This window comes from Oncorhynchus mykiss, chromosome 15, assembly GCF_013265735.2.
Source record: "Oncorhynchus mykiss isolate Arlee chromosome 15, USDA_OmykA_1.1, whole genome shotgun sequence".
In the NCBI taxonomy this organism is placed as follows: domain Eukaryota; kingdom Metazoa; phylum Chordata; class Actinopteri; order Salmoniformes; family Salmonidae; genus Oncorhynchus; species Oncorhynchus mykiss.
Window position 1 is genome coordinate 20370411 of NC_048579.1, and position 19988 is coordinate 20390398.

The window sequence follows — 19988 nt, forward strand, 5'->3', positions numbered from 1 at the left end:
CATGTTGCATTTATATGTTTGTTTAGTATATATGGAATAGCTTTTTTACATTTGAAATAGTATCTACGTTATGTCCACAATATGTCTCTTTGAATGTATGGCACTGTATAGCTTTGCAATAAGGCGTGACATTGGAGTGAAAATCCTTCTTCTCATCACACCCCCTCTCCCTGCTATTTAAATATTGTACTTTTGGTAATTGGAGGTCCCACAATGAAATCAATTCAGTGGGTGATAACAGATTTCACATTGCGTTACCCATTTGGCTTTGAGTAGCCCCCTTGTGTGGAGACAGCTAAAAATATTCCTATTCATGCATCATCAATATCTTCATTACAAGAAAGATGGGAGTCAGGTTGTATTTGCAGTTCCTCCGTAATGCCTCTTGACAGGGTATCATCTTGCCTATGTCTGTGACACATAGCTTTTTTGTCTACTTTGTAATTTTACTTTTGCCGACGTGCGGAAAGCCTTTCTGTACCACGCCACGAAGCCAGAGTCGTGATAAGGCCTAGAATGATACAACTGACCTTTTTCCAATGACAAAACAGCAAGTAGAGACAAAATACATGCACTTTGTTAAAAACTCACCACATTTAGTTTGTAACACACTAAATTTACAGTATGGGCTTCATGAATAAGTGCATTGACAGAATGCAGTAGTATTTTTTCCAGTAATTGACTTGTATGCTACGTAGTTTATCCTCACTGTACCAGTTTGTTTCAGAGTGCTGCATGAATATTTATCTACAGTCTATAACTGTTGACTGGGCATTTTCTGAATGAAAGCGAGCTCTCCCACATGGAAAGAACTTGAAGCGATCTCTCGTGTTTATCTGCAAGGAAACCTGAGAACTTAACACAAATAATTTAACACTTCACAGAGTGCCTTCCTCCGGGGTTTGGTTGATGATCACTTTTAGTTTATTGTGACTTGATTTAGGAAATTACCGGCCACATCCTGTGACTTAATATTGGGTGAATTGCGCTCCACTGGACTCAAATCTAACAGTACAGTTGGATGAGGGGATGGAGAGAAACAATTGATTATTTTTGCTTTTCCTCTTTAGGCATTATATGCAAACCATTTCCCTGGGTACACACTACAAAGTGAATACCAAGCATCTTTGGGAACAGAAAGATGGCTAGACGTATGGATGTCCACGGGCCATTGCCTGGAGAAATATTAGGATGCTCCTTCGCCTTGTTTGACTTTTCTCACACTGACAAGGGGACATGTTGTGTCTTTAGCCGCGCGCGCGCGCGTGCGTGTGTGTGTGTGTGTGTGTGTGTGTACTAAGTTTGGAGATGGTAGGGGAGACTAGAGCCCTGTTGAGAGAGGCTCTTATGTTCTCAGTCTTGTCCTAATGTGGCGTTCCAGTTTTCCATGCCAGGTCATTACTGGCCCAGCAGCACCCACTCTCTCCTCCTCTCCATCCAGACTCTCCATCTGTGCCCTCTATATGAAAGAGAATGGCTGAGCAGGAGCAGGGCTGCACTGGGGAGAGAGAGGTGCACTGTGGAGAGAAGCTGAGCAGGGGTAGGAGGGGCTGCTGAGATAAGCGAGAGAGAGGCCTGTGTGGAGAGAAGCTGAGCAGGGGTAGGAGGGGCTGCTGAGAGAGGCGAGAGAGTGGCCTGTGTGGAGAGAAGCTGAGCAGGGTAGGAGGTGCTGCTGAGAGAGGCGAGAGAGAGGCCTGTGTGGAGAGAAGCTGAGCAGGGGTAGGAGGGGCTGCTGAGAGAGGCGAGAGAGAGGCCTGTGTGGAGAGAAGCTGAGCAGGGGTAGGAGGCGCTGCTGAGAGAGGCGAGAGAGAGGCCTGTGTGGAGAGAAGCTGAGCAGGGGTAGGAGGCGCTGCTGAGAGAGGCGAGAGAGAGGCCTGTGTGGAGAGAAGCTGAGCAGGGGTAGGAGGCGCTGCTGAGAGAGGCGAGCGAGAGGCCTGTGTGGAGAGAAGCTGAGCAGGGGTAGGAGGGGCTGCTGAGATAGGCGAGAGAGAGGCCTGTGTGGAGAGAAGCTGAGCAGGGGTAGGAGGCGCTGCTGAGAGAGGCGAGAGAGAGGCCTGTGTGGAGAGAAGCTGAGCAGGGGTAGGAGGGGCTGCTGAGATAGGCGAGAGAGAGGCCTGTGTGGAGAGAAGCTGAGCAGGGGTAGGAGGGGCTGCTGAGATAGGCGAGAGAGAGGCCTGTGTGGAGAGAAGCTGAGCAGGGGTAGGAGGGGCTGCTGAGATAGGCGAGAGAGAGGCCTGTGTGGAGAGAAGCTGAGCAGGGGTAGGAGGGGCTGCTGAGAGAGACGAGAGAGAGGCCTGTGTGTGTGTGTGTTTGTTGTTTCCAGGCCCTGCACTCTCCTGCTGTCATCTTTCTAAATCTCTCTTGTGTCTCCCTCTCTCCCTGTATATCCAAGTATATACTGTATATACTGTATGTGTGATGTTTTTTCCAGGCCTGTGCTCTCCTACAGAGGGCCGGGCGGTGGCGGCACCGGCAGTGGTAGCAATGGTGGGGCTGCTGAGCGTACACATTTGGCTCTCCGCATGATCCCGTCAGAGCTGGGCCTGTCACCGCGGCGCTGGGGCTGGCGCTCCTCCTCAGCAGCAGCAGCAGCACAGCTCTGCCTCATTATGCCGCTCCTGGCTTTGATCTGGTTTGCAAGGCTCTACCTGCATTACTGCAGCCAGTGGCTCTTCCTCCAGGCCATCGCAGTTCCTGTCAACAAGTGAGTGTGCTTCCTTTGATATCCTCCTCTCTCCGAGGAGGTGGAGGAGGAGGAGTGATTGTGTGTGTGTAGAGAGAGTGCATGGGAGAGGAGAGAAGAGGCGAGAGCTAGCACAGTGCAGTGAAGTTGTGTGTGTGTGTGTGTGTGTGTGTGTGTGTGTGTGTGTGTGTGTGTGTGTGTGTGTGTGTGTGTGTGTGTGTGTGTGTGTGTGTGTGTGTGTGTGTGTGTGTGTGTGTGTGTGTGTGTGTGTGTGTGTGTGTGTGTGTGTGTGTGTAGATGTACATAAGTACTCACATACTCCCTCCCACTAGATACTGTATAAAAATCTGCCCATTACCAGTTTAACTTCTCTAGGATAGGGGGCAGCATTCGGAATTTTGGATGAAAAGCATGCCCAAATTCAACTGCCTGCTACCTATCCCCAGAAGATAAGATATGCATATTATTAGTAGATTTAGATGTGTGTGTGTGTGTGCGTGTGTGTGTGTGTGTGTGTGTGTGTGTGTGTGTGTGTGTGTGTGCATAGATGTACATAAGTACTCACACACTCCCTCCCACTAGATACTGTATAAAAATCTGCCCATTACCAGTTTAACAAGACTTGCCTAAGCATTAATGAAACCATGTGGGAGAATTCATTGATTTCAACAGGCATTCTTGCGTGTGCATTATTTGGAAAGAATGTATTGTTTATTATTTTGTAGACAGTATTTCATAATAAACAAAGTAGGATGCCATTGAGAGGCTGTTACATCTCAATAGCACATGGTGTTGATTTAATTCATCACATTAAAAGCTAGACTGTGAATATGCTTACAAGCATTAAATCATAGAAAAGACATCTGACAGAATACGGGAAAAATGTGCATGAGTAAAAATGGAGTGGAGGGAGGGGGGATGGAGGAAAAAAACATGGAAATCGAGGGGGTCACCAGCCACCAACGGATGACAAGTTCCACATGTCTGGCCGCTTCCTCCTCTGAGCATTTCTCCCTGTAATGGGCAGTCCCCAGCTAGCTCTCTGTCTCCATCTCTGACAGTCTGGGGATGGCCAGTGTGCTGACAGCCTCCCCCCTGCCCCACCCCCTGTGTCTAGCCCCCTGTCTCACCCGATACCCTCCCCCAATAGTGCCTCTGGGACATCAGCGGGCAGCAAAGCGGGCCCTTCATGAGCGAGACACTCTCACTCAGGCCCCACGCGGCTCTCCCATCACCCCCAGCACTCTCACGTACACACACACACAGACTGTACACACACACACATCATCACCAGTCAGGTGGCCAAGAGCCACTTTGCCAGCATATCACACCACCACCTCACAGGCCCAGTCATTAAAGAGCACCACATGCACATTAGACATTACACCACTCTGTGGCCCGCTCAGAGTACTAAATCAGTATTATTACTCCCCATTTTATATGGAAAGTCTTTGTCAACATTCAACAATATATCTTTCTGTAAAAATGACATTTGTAACACCTGGTACAAACCACAGATACGGTATATTGAAATACAGGGATAGGGATATAATGACTGTTTATAGAATTGTAAAGTTGCCATGGAATTTGACTTAAACTGAAGATGGAAACCTCTAGACAGGTCAGGACAGAATTGTAGACAAACCAAAATGAGCGTAGCATATAGACGAACAGATGAATTATTGAGAATACAGAAAGTGATAGTAGGTTTAGCAGTGTTGTGTTGGTTCAGAAGGAGTACAAATGGACCATCAGTGGGAGTAATGGCGAGTGGCTGAGAGTGGGTTGTTTCTCTAAGTGAATCACATGTGAATTAATGGGCAAAACAGGCACCTCTTTACTCACACAAGCACTACTCGCAGATGGTAGATTAAGAAACTCATGAGCCATGATGTGAATTGTTGAGTGTAGGTACAGTACATCTTATCTTACCTTTTGTTATCGAAAACTACAGTTTCACAACACTTAAGTTGCATGCTTAGTTTTATAGAATTGACTATGAATTGACTGGTACTGTAGATCCATCATCTTTTGTCGCAATGTACTTTATTCATCATGTGATCCCCATCACAAACGGAAATTAATCGTTTTTGGTTATGATGCACACAAAAACACTACTAGTATGTTCTTTATACAATATATATTTAGACATGAATGTTTTGCTATTTCAGTGTGCTATCACATGTACATGTGTTCTGTTTTGGAGTGGATGGAGCGCCCCAAAGAGCTGATGTAGGCTAACACTTCTCTTGTTTTCCTCTACCCCCCCCCCCCCCCCCCCCCTTCCAGATTCCAGTTCCATGCTCACACCGTGGAGTTGGTCTACCAGAATTCCTTGCTTCATACCCGCGAGGAGTTGGCTATGGTCGTGGTGGGACCTCTGACCTTGAACGCCGTAACGTTGCTGCTGCTCCTGATCAGATGGGGCTGTCAGCTAGCGTTTGGCTCACTCCCCTCCTTCACGTCAAACTTTATCATGGCTTTGGGAGTGTGGACAGTGCTGGACCCGCTGGCGGTCTTTGTAGTGGATGCCGTCCTGGGGGTAAGTCACTTAAAATAACTTGGACACTTGTGTTCACATTAAATGGGAAGTTCACTTTATCTTAGCAAAGTGACTTTAGAAGTTAGGAAAAAAGCAACCACAAGGTTAGATCCATGTCTTTTTGCATCAGGGATCCCGTTTTGTCTGTCCGAAAGAACTCCACCGTCAGATGACTTTCAGTTGCTTATGCGGAATGTGAAACCATGACATAGAGGTTGATAAGAGGCTATTTGAAAGCCACGCAGTGTATATGTGTATTATTATTTGGCCTGGTATTTGATCCATCTATAATTTCAATAACCACCGTATACCTCAATGAACATAAATGATAATCCAAGGTGAATGTCCAGTATGTGTCTAATATACATGTGTACTGTCCAATCATATCCTATGGTTAATCATATGGTTATTAGTGAAGAGATATTAGCACAGTATAATATTTCCTCACGTAATGGAATACCACAGAGGGCCTTGATAAATGCATGTGCAAACCAAACACTTTCCCCAGTTTTCTCTTTGTCGGAGACCTCTTATATTACCTGTAGATTACACTGTAGATGTACTGTACTGTCCTTTGTATTTAATCAAGTGTATATACAGCGCATTCGGAAAGTATTCAGACCCCTTGACTTTTTCCAAATTTTGTTACGTTACAGCCTTGTTCTAAAATGGATTAAATAAAAAAATGTCCTCATCAATCTACACACAATTACCCATTGTGACAAGCAAAAACAGTTTTTTAGAAGAAAAAAAAACAGAAATACATTATTTACATAAGTATTCAGAACCTTTGCTATGAGACTCGAAATTGAACTCAGGTGAATCCTTGAGATGTTTCTACAACTTGATTGGAGTCCACCTGTGGTAAATTCAGTTGATTGGACATGATTTGGAAAGCCACACACCTGTCTATATAAGATCCCACAGTTGACAGTGCATGTCAGAGCAAAAACCAAGCAGTGTGGTCAAAGAAATTGTCCGTAGAACTCCGAGACAGGATTATGTCGAGGCACAGATCTGGAGAAGGGTACCAAAACATTTCTGCAGCATTCAAGGTCCAAAAGAACACAGTGGCCTCCATCATTCTTAAATGGAAGGAGTTTGGACCCTCCAAGACTCTCCCTAGAGCTGGCCACTCAGCCAAACTGAGCAATTGGGGGAGAATGGCCTTGGTCAGGAAGGTAACCAAGAACCCGATGGTCACTCTGACAGAGCTCCAGAGTTCCTCTGTCGAGATCGAAGAACCTTCCAGAATCTCTGTAGCACTCCACCAATCAGGCCTTTATGGTAGAGTGGCCTGGTGGAAGCCACTCCTCAGTAAAAGGCACATGGACAGCCCGCTTGGAGTTTGCCTAAAGGCACTTAAAGGACTCTGAGACCATGAGAAACAAGATTCTCTGGTCTGATGAAACCAAGATTGAACTCTATGGCCTGAATGCCAAGCATCACGCCTACGGTGAAGCATGGTGGTCACAGCATCATGCTGTGGGGATGTTTTTCAGCATCAGGGATACTTGTCAGGATCAAGGGAAAGATGAACAGAGCAAAGTACAGAGAGATCCTTGATGAAAACCTGCTCCAGAGCGCTAAGCACCTCAGACTGGGGCAAAGGTTCACCTTCCAACAGGACAACAACCCTAATCACACAGCCAAGGCAATTTAGGAGTGGCTTCAGGACAAGTCTCTGAATGTCCTTAAGTGGCCCAGTCAGAGCCAAGTCAGAGACTTGAACCTGATCAAACATCTCTGGAGACACCTGAAAATAGCTGTACAGCGACGCTCCCCATCCAACCTGACAGAGCTTGAAAGGATCTGCAGAGAAAAATGGGAGAAACCAAATACAGGTGTGCCAAGCTTGTAGCGTCATACCCAAGAAGACTTGAGGCTGTAATCGCTGCCAAAGGTGCTTTAGCAAAGTACTGAGTAAAGGGTCTGAATACTCATGTAAATGTGATATTTCGGATAGGGGTTTATGTCAAACATTTGCATTTCTAAAACCTGTTTTTGCTTTGTCATTATAGGGTATTGTGTGTAGATTGATGAGGGGAGAAAAACAATTTAATCAATTTTAGAACAAAATGTGGAAAAAGACAAAGGGGTCTGAATTGTAGGCTCTATGCGTGTTCAGCGTCTGTCCTACAGTGCAGAGTCTCCTGTTGCGGATGCAGCCAAGCTCTACTGGCACTTCTACCGGACCGACCAATCAGGGGCAGCTGGAGTGGTCATCACCCTCTTCCTCTATGCCATCCTCTTCCTCCTCTCCACCACCATCCTCTACCTCTACTTCCTCAGGTCAGCACAAACATGCAGAGGCATTATGCCCAAATAAACTAATTTAATGCATTTGTAGGATAAAACATAGAAGATAAAGTTGATTTAATTCTGAATTCATTCTAATATTGAAATTGGCCATCGGTGCTGATGAGGCTAGACATAAGAAACACGGGAAAAATGGGACTCGCTAATGCTAATGAAATATCAATTGAACAGCACTGAATGCAGTACTATGCTTAATGCACTGAATGCAGTACTAAGCTTAATGTGTTTTCATACACGTTACTAGGGTTTTCATGGTGTATGTATTGTAGTACTGTAGTGCTACTATTATAATACTATTGGCATCTCCCATTGCTTCAGAAACCATGTCGTAGTTGACGTCTCAGTTCCTCGAAACAGCCCGTTTCTGAACTAGAAATGGATCTTGCTCCAGACCTGTCCTGTCACATTGGGCTTTCGTGTCGACTTTGAGTCCTCCGTCTTTGACCTTCCTAGTGGCTGAAAAGTGTCACAACACTGGGGAAGCACACAGGAAGAGCGACTAGCGAATTAGGAATTATCATTGGGGTATTTTTAGATGGTCCAGCCTATGGGGACACCCTGCCAATGAAGAGTAAAAACCCTCTAACACCCAGTCCTGTCCACTAATTCCTATACCCACTCCCAAATAACCAACCCCCAGACCCCCTCAATCCGTGTGTGTGTCTGTGTTTTCACTCAACTATGTCCGCAGAAAACAAGTGTTGATCTAATCGGTTGTGATTTTAGAGTCTCATGCAATTACTAATGCAGTTATGCATTAAGCGAACTGCCACACAAGGTTGTCGAATTGAACGCAGCTCCATAGTCGGTAAGAGAAGATGTAAAGCGTGGCTAATTCGGAACTAGGTAGATTTGTTTTTACATAACGTGAGTATGTAACATCCTTGCATAATACGATTAGTTGATATGGTGTATGGTGTATGTTTCATCTTTGTGCTGTATCCATATTGAAGGGCCTGCTGCTAGAGTAGATGGACAACGTTTGAGCTGCTCATCAGATGAAGTCTATCAGATTGAGGTCACCCCTGCTGGAACGTTAGTGGAACGTTAGCGCTAGCAGTGTTTGTGTTGTGATGGGGCTCTGCAAACCACTTTAGCACTTATCTCTCCCATGAGTCGCTCTGTCCTGTGAAGAAAGCAATGCTCTAATCTGATTGGCTCAGAACAACAGCCAATGAGAGTGGTTCCTTTCAATTGATGTTTTACTAAGGAAGTTGGGGTTTGATGGTGATTAGTGATTATTGCAAGCTGAAGATTTGTTTTATACAACATGTACTTGTAGGCCTGTTGTACCCAATTTTCCTACATTTTCTTCTCCTATTTTTCGTTCCCGAAAGGCAATTCTCTTTTACATAATGGAAAGATTCAGTTGTAGGCCTAATTTTGGGGGAGTGGTGAGGTAGGAAAAACGTTGAGTATGTGATAAAATACTGTACCACATCCCCATCAAAAGGTGTGTGTTTTCGTACCCTGAAATTAGACCGAATCCCATTAACATTTCGAAATGTAAAAAGTCCACAATTGAATTAATCAGTTTAGAATCGGTCCGAAAGGGGAAAAAAGGGTACCATTTCATTTTCCGTAAGCGGCCGCTTATCGGCTCAGCACTAAATGGACAATATTAAAACAGCAGCCAGTATTAATGATTTCTGCCACTCAGTCGCCGGGTGGATTGTATTGAATATAGGGCACGAGGCTGAGGAGGGCTGATAATTTTATGGGTTACATGTTCTTATTGGCTGTCAGAGGGAGAGCTCTGACACAGCTCGTGACCTATTTCTAAAAAAAAGCCTGGGGCTATATGTATAGATAGAATGAACTGTTATCCTTTTTTAATTACATTTTAGGCTGCCTTGATTCATTGGCTGAAAAATATATATATTTCAGTAATTTTTTATTCCTTCACCGAAAAACTTCACAAATAGAGGTGGTGACATTGATTGTAGAATGATTACAATGTAAAGGAGAAGGAAAGGGTCTTCAGTCCCTCTCAGTCCCTCTCAATTTTGTATTGAGAGGGACTGGTCTCCATCTAGTACTTTGAATGAGTCTGGATCCAGTCTTCTGTCTGTCTGTCTGTCTGTCTGTCTGTCTGTCTGTTAGGGGCTTTGGGGATGAGACAGCCACGTTTGTTTCACTATCCTTGTGAGGACCAAACAATTGATGATTCTGATTCAAAATCATATTTTCCTTTTGTCCTTAACCTAACCCTAACATTAACCCCTAACTCCTAACCCTAATTTAAACCTTAACCCTAACCCTAACCTCGAAACCTAAAATAGTTGTTTTCCTTGTGGGGCCTGGCGAACTGTCCCCACTTGTCCGAATTTAGCTTGTTTTACTATCCTTGTGAGGACTTCTGGGCCCCAGAAGGATAGTAAAACCAAACACACACACACACACACACACACACAGAGACACACACACACACGCGCACACACACACACGCGCACACACTGAATGGGCTGAACCCTCTCTGGACCTCCTCTCTGTCACACTATGCTCCTTAGACCTGGTTTGAAGGCTAAAATGGTTAGAAGTGAGATATATTGTGTTGAATGTTGTGACTATCTATGTGGAATACAGATATTAATGATTTGATATGGAATATCAAATATTCTGAACAAAAATCTAAAAGCAACATGTATAGTGTTGGTCCCATGTTTCATGAGCTGAAATAAAAGATCACAGAAATGTTCCAGACGCACAAAAAGCATATTGCGCTCAAATTTTGTGATCAAATTTGTTTACATCCCTGACGGTGTGCTGGGGACAATAAACAGCCACTCTAAAATGTACAGTTTTGAAACACAACGCAATGCCAAAGATGTCTCAAGCTTTGAAGGTGCGTGCAATTGGCATGCTGACTACAGGAATGTCCACCAGAGCTGTTGCCAGAGAATGTAATGTAAATTTCTCTACCATAAGCTGCCTCCAACATACTTTTAGAGAATTTGGCAGAACGTCCAACCGGTCTCACAACCGCAGATCACGTGTAACCACACCAACCCAGGACATCCACATTCGGCTTCTGTGGGATCGTCTGAGACCAGCCACCCGGACAGCTGATGAAACTGTGGGTTTGCACAACCAAATAATTTCTGCACAAACAGTCAGAAACCATCACAGAGAAGCATATCTGCTTGCTCATCGTCCTCACCAGAGTCTTGACCTGACTGCAGTTCAGCGTTGTAACTGACTTCAGTAGGCAACTGCTCACCTTCGATGGCCACTGGCACGCTGGAGAAGTGTGCTCTTCAAGGATAAATCCCGGTTTCAACTGTACCGGGCAGATGGCGTCATGTGGGCGAGCGGTTTGCTGATGTCAACATTGTGAATATCGTACCCCATGGTGGAGGTTGGGTTATAGTATGGGTAGGCATAAGCTACAGAAAACGAACACAATTGCATTTTATTGATGGCAATTTGAATGCACAGAGATACCGTGATAAGATCCTGAGGCCCATTGTCGTGCCATTCATCCGCCACCATCACCTCATGTTTCAGCATGATAATGCATGGTCCAATGTCACAAGGATCTATACGCAATTCCTGGAAGCTGAAAATGTCCCAGTTCTTCCATGGCCTGCATACTCACCAGACACCAGACACCCATAGACTCCCAAGTGGAGCAGTGGTCTAAGGCACTGCATCGCAGTCCTAGAGGCGTCACTACAGACCTTGGTTCGATCCTGGGCTGTATCGGGAGTCCCATAGGGCGGCGCACAATTGCCCAGCGTCGTCCGGGTAAGGGGAGGGTTTGGCTGGGTAGGCCGTCATTATAAATAAGAATTTGTTCTTAACTGACTTGCCTAGTTAAATAAAGGTTAAATAAATAACTAATTATAATAATGTTTGCATATCTGTATTCCCAGTCATGTGAAATCCATAGATTAGGACCTAATGAATTTATTTAAATTAACTGATTTCCTTAAATGAACTGCAACTCAGTAAAATCTTTAAAATTGTTGCATGTTGCATTTATATTTTTGTTCAGTGTATATAATTGACACCATTGATTAATATTAATTAGCAGCTACCATTTAACAGATCTTTCTTTCTATAAATAAATGGGCCAATGTGTGACATCATGGTCAACATTTCTAAATGGTTTGATATACATTTAAATATAATTTTCTAGCAGAATTAAAGACTAGCTGGGCACAATGAGACCATAACACCACCTACAGTAGCAACAACAAAACACCGACATGTCATTCAAAATGTCACAAGAAACATGGACACCGCATGTTTCTTTGTCATGCCTAGTTGCTAGTTTTTTTTGTGCTTTAGTCAACTTCTCTATAATTTATAGCCATGCTAAACATCCTTGAAGAATGAAAAAGATAAACAACAGCATTTCTATATGTTTTAATAGTTGATATAATACATTAGCATAATACAATGGATTCTGTCAATAAAATCACTGACAATAATAATAACCAATAATGAAATCATTATAATCAGTAAACTCTTCAAGCATTGTGTGTGAGTGTGTATGTGAGTGTGAGAGAGTCTGTGTCTGAAAACTAGCTGTCAAATTCTTGCTTCCTCTGTCCTTGTTTCCTCCACTGCTTGCCTCTCCTTGAGAGTGCATTGTAGCCTGAGGGGAGGAACCTTCACTCCTCTACCCCAATGTGCTTTGAGAGGGAGGTGAAGAATGGGGGAAACAAGGGAAGAATCTCAATTACATTTCCTTGATCCCTCACGTCCTCTCTCCTCGCCTCCTTCTCAAAACCCATTGGAAATGAAGGTGAGAGGGAAGGACCTCTGACATTCTCATCCAGTGGGTTTTGAGAAGGCGACAAGGAGAGAAGATGCAATAAAAGTAGAGCTAGAAATTGGTATATCATATACTACAGTTGAGGAACAATGGGAAAGTAACTTTGCTTTGAAAGTTGATAAACTTACATTTGAGAAAATAACCCAACTTTTGAGAAAATGTCCCTTGAAAGTTTTGGTGCACCTACTGGAGAGCTCTTCTTTGTCTACACCCATTTAGCATCGCTCACGTTCACTTAAGCCTTAGCTCCACCCATCTATTTTAGGATTCACATGTGAGGCCATGTGCTAAACAGAGTGAGTACAGTAGTGTACTAAACAATCAAAGATTTAAAGAGTAAAAGCTGGTTTATACTACGGCTATGTCTGTAGACAGTTGTCGCAGTGACATCATGAACATTCTATTGTCGTCCTACATCAAACTTGTCGTTGTCTTTATGAAATAGCACACAAAAACGACAGGCTGCCTGACATCAGCAGCCTGGTGGTCTAAAATAGCATAACTGGTGTATTTTAACATCAATAAACCCATCCGTTTGAAAAATAAATTAAGTATATGTCAATCTAGCAAACCAGGCAACTAAAAGCAACTTTCTAAACATTGTTTTGGTTTGTTTCTAGCTTGTTAGCTAGCTAGCCAGTGTAAATAATTACCATATCATAGCTGACAATTACTTAACTTTAGCTCATTTTATTAATTATTACATTTAAAAAAACACACAACAAGATCATTATTTAAAAGTTAATGGCGAGCTAATTACAGAAAATAGCTGAGAGTGTGACGAAATAAAAGCAGGGCATTTTACTGGAGAATTTTAGAACTTGGACACTGTTTCTTTAGCCTGACTTTGTATCCTAATTTGACTGGTGCAGGTCATGTTGTTCTTCACATTACCTTCAAATAAAATCAAAGTCTATTTGTCACATGCACAGGATACAGAAGGTGTAAACGGTATAGTGAAATTGTTACTTGAATAGTGAAGTCTTTTTGTATGTAGCTAGCTAGCTAAACAATGAACCATAATCCCAATTTATAACGTTACTACCATGCATGAATCTGCAGGTAGATAAAGCCAACCAATTGGGTTCAATGCTAGCAAGCTAGCTAACATTAAGCTATAATTAGCAATGCAAATGTCTTTCAGAGATATGAATAATATTACTACACAGATCATACATGTAATGTTAGCTAGTGAGCCAGCCAGCTAAAATTAGCTAGCTATCTAACAGTACGCTTTAACTTGCAATGGAAACAACTTTCTGTCAAAATTAGAAGCGTATAATATCTGAAAATGTAGATATCTAGACTCTCTTACCCGTATACATAGATGAACGCCTGAAGGTACCTCTCTGTCACCAGATGCCATGGTTGCCCTTGGTTTGAAGATGTAATCCAGAGAGAGGTGTTATATACAACAGCCTTCTGTGTGTTCTCTTTTCAACTCCCTCCGCATATTTGCAATCAAACAAAATACTTTTCTCCATCTCTTTAGCTATCAATACTCTGCTTCCCCTGGGCATTCCATAGATTATTTTGGATATGTGTGCCCATCAAAACTGTTTTCACACCGTAACATAGGGGGATACGAAATGTTACGAGGTTACAGTGCACTTCCGAGATCGCCATACAAAAAAAGAGTCTGACAGCAATATCCAGGAATATTTTAGTTTTTCAACCACTCTACAAATTTCTTGTTAACAAACTTTAGTTTTGGCAAGTCGTTTAGGACATCTACTAAGTCATTTTTCCAACAATTGTTTACAGACAGATTATTTCACTTACAATTCACTGTAACACAATTCTAGTGGCTCAGAAGTTTAGATACACTAAGTTGACTGTGACTTTAAACAGCTTGGAAAATTCCCGAAATGATTTCATGACTTTAGAAGCTTCTGATAGGCTAATTGACATAATTGGAGGTGTACCTGTGGATGTATTTCAAGGCCTACCTTCAAACTCAGGGCCTCTTTGCTTGACATTATGGGAAAATCAAAAGAAATCAGCCAAGACCTCCGAAAAAGAATTGTAGACCTCCACAAGTCTGGTTCATCTTTGGGAGCAATTTACAAACGCCTGAAGGTACCTCGTTCATCTGTACAAACTATAGTACGCAGGTATAAACACCATGGGACCACGCAGCCGTCATACCGGTAAGGAAGGAGATGCGTTCTGTCTCCTAGAGATGAACGTACTTTGATGCAGAAGTGCAAATCAATCCCAGAACAACAGCAAAGGACCTTGTGAAGAAGCTGTAGGAAACAGGTACAAAAGTATCTATATCCACAACAAAACTCGTCCTATATCGATATAACCTGAAAGGCCGCTCAGCAAGGAAGAAGCCACTGCTCCTAAACTGCCATAAAAAGCCAGACTACAATTTGCAACTGCACATGGGGACAAAGATCGTACTTTTGGGAGAAATGTCCTATGGTCTGATGAAACAAAAATAGAACCGTTTGGCCATAATGACCATCGTTATGTTTGGAGGAAAAAGGGGGATGCTTGCAAGCCGAAGAACACCATCCCATCCGTGGGATGGCGGTGTCATGTTGTGGGGGTTCTTTGCTGCAGGAGGGACTGGTGCACTTCACAAAATAGATGGCATCATGAGAGGGGAAAATTATGTGGATATATTGAAGAAACATCTCAAGACATCTCAAGTTTAAGTTTGGTCGCAAATGGGTCTTCCAAATGGACAATGACCCCAAGTATTCTTCCAAAGTTTTGGCAAAACGGCTTAAGGACAACCAAGTCACGGTATTGAAGTGGCCATCACAAAGCCCTGACCTCAACCTCATAGAAAATGTGTGGCAGAACTGAAAAAGTGTGTGTGAGCAAGGAGGCCTACAAAACTGACTCAGTTACACCAGCTCTGTCAGGAGGAATGGGCCAAAATTCACCCAACTTATTGTGGGAAGCTTGTGGAAGGCTACCCGAAACATTTGACCCAAGTTAAACAATTTAAAGGCAATGCTACCAAATACTAATTGAGTGTATGTAAAATTATGACCCACTGGGAATGTGATGAAGGAAATAAAAGCTGAAATAAATAATTATCTTTACTATTATTCTGATTTCATATTCTTAAAATAAAGTGGTGATCCTAACTGAACTAAGACAGGGAATTTTTACTAGGATTAAATATCAGGAATTGTGAAAAAGTTTACATTTATTTCGCTAAGGTGTATGTAAACTTCCGACTTCAACTGTATCTTTGTTCCCACTTTATATCTTAATGATTTCACATGATAAAAATAGGCAAATTATTATTGTCTATGTAACAGCTCCAAACAGTTTTCCACTAAAATAAATGCTCACTGGTACCATAGTTTAGAACTGTTGAACAGCACTTCTGCCAAACATATTGTGCATATCCAAGGCTTTTCCGCAATGAAAGACGGTGAATCCCACTAAGAGAGAGAGGCGCATAAATGAATGAAAAGAGCACATCTGATGATGAATGCAAGCTATTCTTATGTCTGAAGTCAGAGTACTACAGAAGAGTAGCAAACTCTCCCAAGAGCTCTGGATAGGAGTGATGCTGGGTTCAAAGCTCTATCTATCCAGTATCCTTGTATACAGCTGGCTCTCCTTGATGTTAGTTTTAACTGATTACCCCCTGACTGCGGAGAATCTCTTTGGTAGGGGAAAAGGTTGCGCGCGTTTGATGATTGGCCAAGGCATTTGTTTGTTTGTGTAGCGCTGGTGTCTTTGTGGGCTGTTGTCTGTGTTGCTTGTGGAGAAAGCTAGCCGGCTGATGCTCAGTCACCTCGAGACTCCGATCAATACGCGTTCTGGCGTGGCCACATGACTCAGACCCACCTCATCAGACGGCCACTCAATCAGCAGCCAATAGCAGCCAATCCCCTGGCGGCTATCTTTGAAGCGCCTTGTGGAGTCTTCTGGAGTCTCCCGTGATCTTGATTGTTCCATACCGCCCACTTACTGCCAGCCCAGCTCCTTTTAACTAAACGTAGCCTCCCTCCCACTCACCAAGGCCAATTTGCCTGCATTCTTGTCCTCTGTGTTCTGCGTTCTGTGGATCAATTCAGATACTCCATTTTAAACGGCATACTGAGTCTGGAATGAGATGCTTAATTCAATTAATAGAACGTTGGGGATGTTTTCTGGTACACTGGACACCATGATTTGGGTTTTAGTTGTAAGCACCAGACAACATCGAAACGATAAGCTTCATTCAATGCCGCCGAGGCTCGTCAGATGAAATGTGTCCCAAAGGTCAGGAAACCGGTTTGTGGAACGTTAGCCGACGTGAAACTAACGTGAATATAATTAGGATGTGACCTTGGTTTGGCAACCGACTAGCCAACAAAACCATGAGTACAGTCATGAACTTTGACACCGTTGGGCTGAGTAGGGCAATATTGTTCCTTGTTTTCACAAATTACCCTTGGTGGCCTTTTACGAAGGCAGAGTGGCAGACAATGATGGTTCATGGCTCATCTCCTCCACTTTCCCTCCCTCCACCTTAACACCCTCCCCCCAGACTCCACAACGAGGGGCGCATGCTGGACATCTTCCAGCGTCTCAGCGTGACCGAGGGATCCTTCTTCGTCCCCCGGGACCTGGAGGTGTCCAACCAGGAACTAGACTACATCATCCAGAAGGCCGAGCAGTGGAGGGGCTTCAACGGAGAAAGACGCAAGGTGAGCCAACTAGCCCGCTTAATGTGCCTAAACCCTGACCCCAACCAAACTGGGCTGGCTCGGATATTTTCTTTCCACATTTTCCTTTTCAGCACTGTTTCATTAACTATGGTGGATGCCTAACCAGGCCAGCTCAACTCAGTGGTGTGAGAAGGCCTTTCTTATGACCACAGTACTGTAGCCATGCTCCCTGCTCTCTGCTGTCCTCAAGTCGTAAGTGTTTAATTGGATTAATGGTTGTTTTCTTACTGAGAGGATGAGCAGAAAGACCCTGTTGATACTAATCCATTAGATTGCTCCATCTAACAGGCAGAGAAATTGTGGTTGGTTGTCTGTAACCGCGGGTCATGCCCGCTAGGGTCTAGGACCAAAGGGATATATTCTGTGGGTGAGCTGATTGGTTAGCGAGGGACTTAGAAGAGTGGTCAAGATAGACTCCAGTTATTGTCCATTACTAGATTTAATTTGGACACTTTATTAACGAAGATATTAAGTTCTAAGAAGATACATAGAATAAGCTTATTTTCTATCATTACATTTTCTTTAGTTACATTTCAGAAAGCCAAGGAATTCATCTCAAAGGTCTTTAGCTTCATTCTAATTAGTACAAGATAATTACCAAAACAGAAACTCAGCTAGCGGGCTGCCTGATTAGTCTGTAGAAACCAATTTCCAAAGATATTTCATTAAAGAAAGACTACTCAATCAACACACACACATGCATGCACACACACACACACACACACACACACACACACACACACACACACACACACACACACTGCAACAGGCATTTGGTTAATGTGAACTTAGCATGGACAAGTCGACGTCAGAAGGTTGTGGGTGCAGGAAATTCCAACGTCCCCATGAAATGATTCTCATCTGAGGGAAGCTGTCATCTTCTGACAGGCACTATGGGTCGGTGAGGATGACACAGCGATGACACTGTATTAGCATGTAACCACGGCGGTGGGGAATCTATGCATAGTGATTGAAAATGTGACTTCTGCAGATAAGAAAATAGAACATAGCGATCCAACCCCATTTAATTTATTCTGTACAATTTGTTAGTGGCATACATCTCTTATTAACTTTCCTGCTCTCTCTCTCAAGTTCATACACTCCCAAATGGCTACAGCTTGTACTGTACTGCAGCCTCCCTGTAAAGCCTCCCAAACTATTTAGTGACTTTCTGATGAGATATTATAATACCTGTCAACCGAGGCGAGTGTAAGTGAAAGATAATTGCCACCTCATCGTAAATGCAAAGATTTTGTTCAGATGTTTTGTGGTAGCACACCATTTCAATTTAGACTATGCTGAAGCCAACTATGTACAGTGGGGAGAACAAGTATTTGATACACTGCCGATTTTGCAGGTTTTCCTACTTACAAAGCATGTTGAGGTCTAATTTTTATCATAGGTACACTTCAACTGTGAGAGACGGAATCTAAAACAAAAATCCAGAAAATCACATTGTATGATTTTTAAGTAATTCATTTGCATTTTATTGCATGACATAAGTATTTGATACATCAAAAAAGCAGAACTTAATATTTGGTACAGAAACCTTTGTTTGCAATTACAGAGATCATACGTTTCCTGTAGTTCTTGACCAGGTTTGCACACACTGCAGCAGGGATTTTGGCCCACTCCTCCATAAAGACCTTCTCCAGGTCCTTCAGGTTTCGGGGCTGTCGCTGGGCAATACGGACTTTCAGCTCCCTCCAAAGATTTTCTATTGGGTTCAGGTCTGGAGACTGGCTAGGCCCCTCCAGGACCTTGAGATGCTTCTTACGGAGCCACTCCTTAGTTGCCCTGGCTGTGTGTTTCGGGTCGTTGTCATGCTGGAAGACCCAGCCACGACCCATATTCAATGCTCTTACTGAGGGAAGGAGGTCGTTGGCCAAGATCTCGCGATACATGGCCCCATCCATCCTCCCCTCAATACGGTGCAGTTGTCCTGTCCCCTTTGCAGAAAAGCATCCCCAAAGAATGATGTTTCCACCTCCATGCTTCACGGTTGGGATGGTGTTCTTGGGGTTGTACTCATCCTTCTTCTTCCTCCAAACACGGCGAGTGGAGTTTAGACCAAAAAGCTCTATTTTTGTCTCATCAGAACACATGACCTTCTCCCATTCCTCCTCTTGATCATCCAGATCGTCATTGGCAAACTTCAGACGAGCCTGGACATGCGCTGGCTTGAGCAGGGGGACCTTGCGTGCGCTGCAGGATTTTAATCCATGATGGCGTAGTGTGTTACTAATGGTTTTCTTTGAGACTGTGGTCCCAGCTCTCTTTAGGTCATTGACCAGGTCCTGCCATGTAGTTCTGGGCTCATCCCTCACCTTCCTCATGATCATTGATGCCCCACGAGGTGAGATCTTGCATGGAGCCCCAGACCGAAGGTGATTGACCGTCATCTTGAACTTCTTCCATTTTCTAATAATTGCATCAACAGTTGTTGCCTTCTCAAGAAATAAATATATTTACAGTCCAGTCTAGCAATGTGCCCGTTTCACTTTTAGACATACCAAGTTAGCTAAGGATCTGTGCCATACCAATTTAACTAAGGATCTGTGCTATACCAATTTAACTAAGGATCTGTGCTATACCAAGTTAACTAAGGATCTTTGCCATACCAAGTTAACTAAGGATCTGTGCCATACCAAGTTAACTAAGGATCTGTGCCATACCAAATTAACTAAGGATCTTTGCCATACCAAGTTAACTAAGGATATGTGCCAAACTACACACGGAAAAAGGGTTCCGAAAGTGTTATCCAGCTGTCGCCATAGAACCCTTTTTTGTTCCAGGTAAAACCTGTTTTGGTTCCAGGTACAACCATTTTGGGTTCCATGTAGAACCCTCTGTGGAAATACTTGGAACCAATAAGGGTTCTTCAAAGGGTTCTCCTATGGGGTCAGCCAAATATCCCTTTTTTTCTAAGAGTATATGTATCTGTGCCATACCAAGTCAACAAGTCTCTTTTTT

The 19988-nt window shown here is 43.4% G+C and overlaps 1 protein-coding gene across 1 annotated transcript in view; it reads left to right on the plus strand.

Annotated features, from left to right (window-relative positions):
- ofcc1 (orofacial cleft 1 candidate 1) overlaps nucleotides 1-19988 on the plus strand; it is a 112111-nt gene that overhangs the window by 61764 nt on the left and 30359 nt on the right. The window contains exons 17-20 of the mRNA XM_036944035.1: nucleotides 2432-2704; nucleotides 4973-5225; nucleotides 7354-7517; nucleotides 16835-16994. Coding sequence (XP_036799930.1) covers nucleotides 2432-2704; nucleotides 4973-5225; nucleotides 7354-7517; nucleotides 16835-16994 — 850 coding nt within the window. The remainder of the gene's footprint in view (nucleotides 1-2431; nucleotides 2705-4972; nucleotides 5226-7353; nucleotides 7518-16834; nucleotides 16995-19988) is intronic.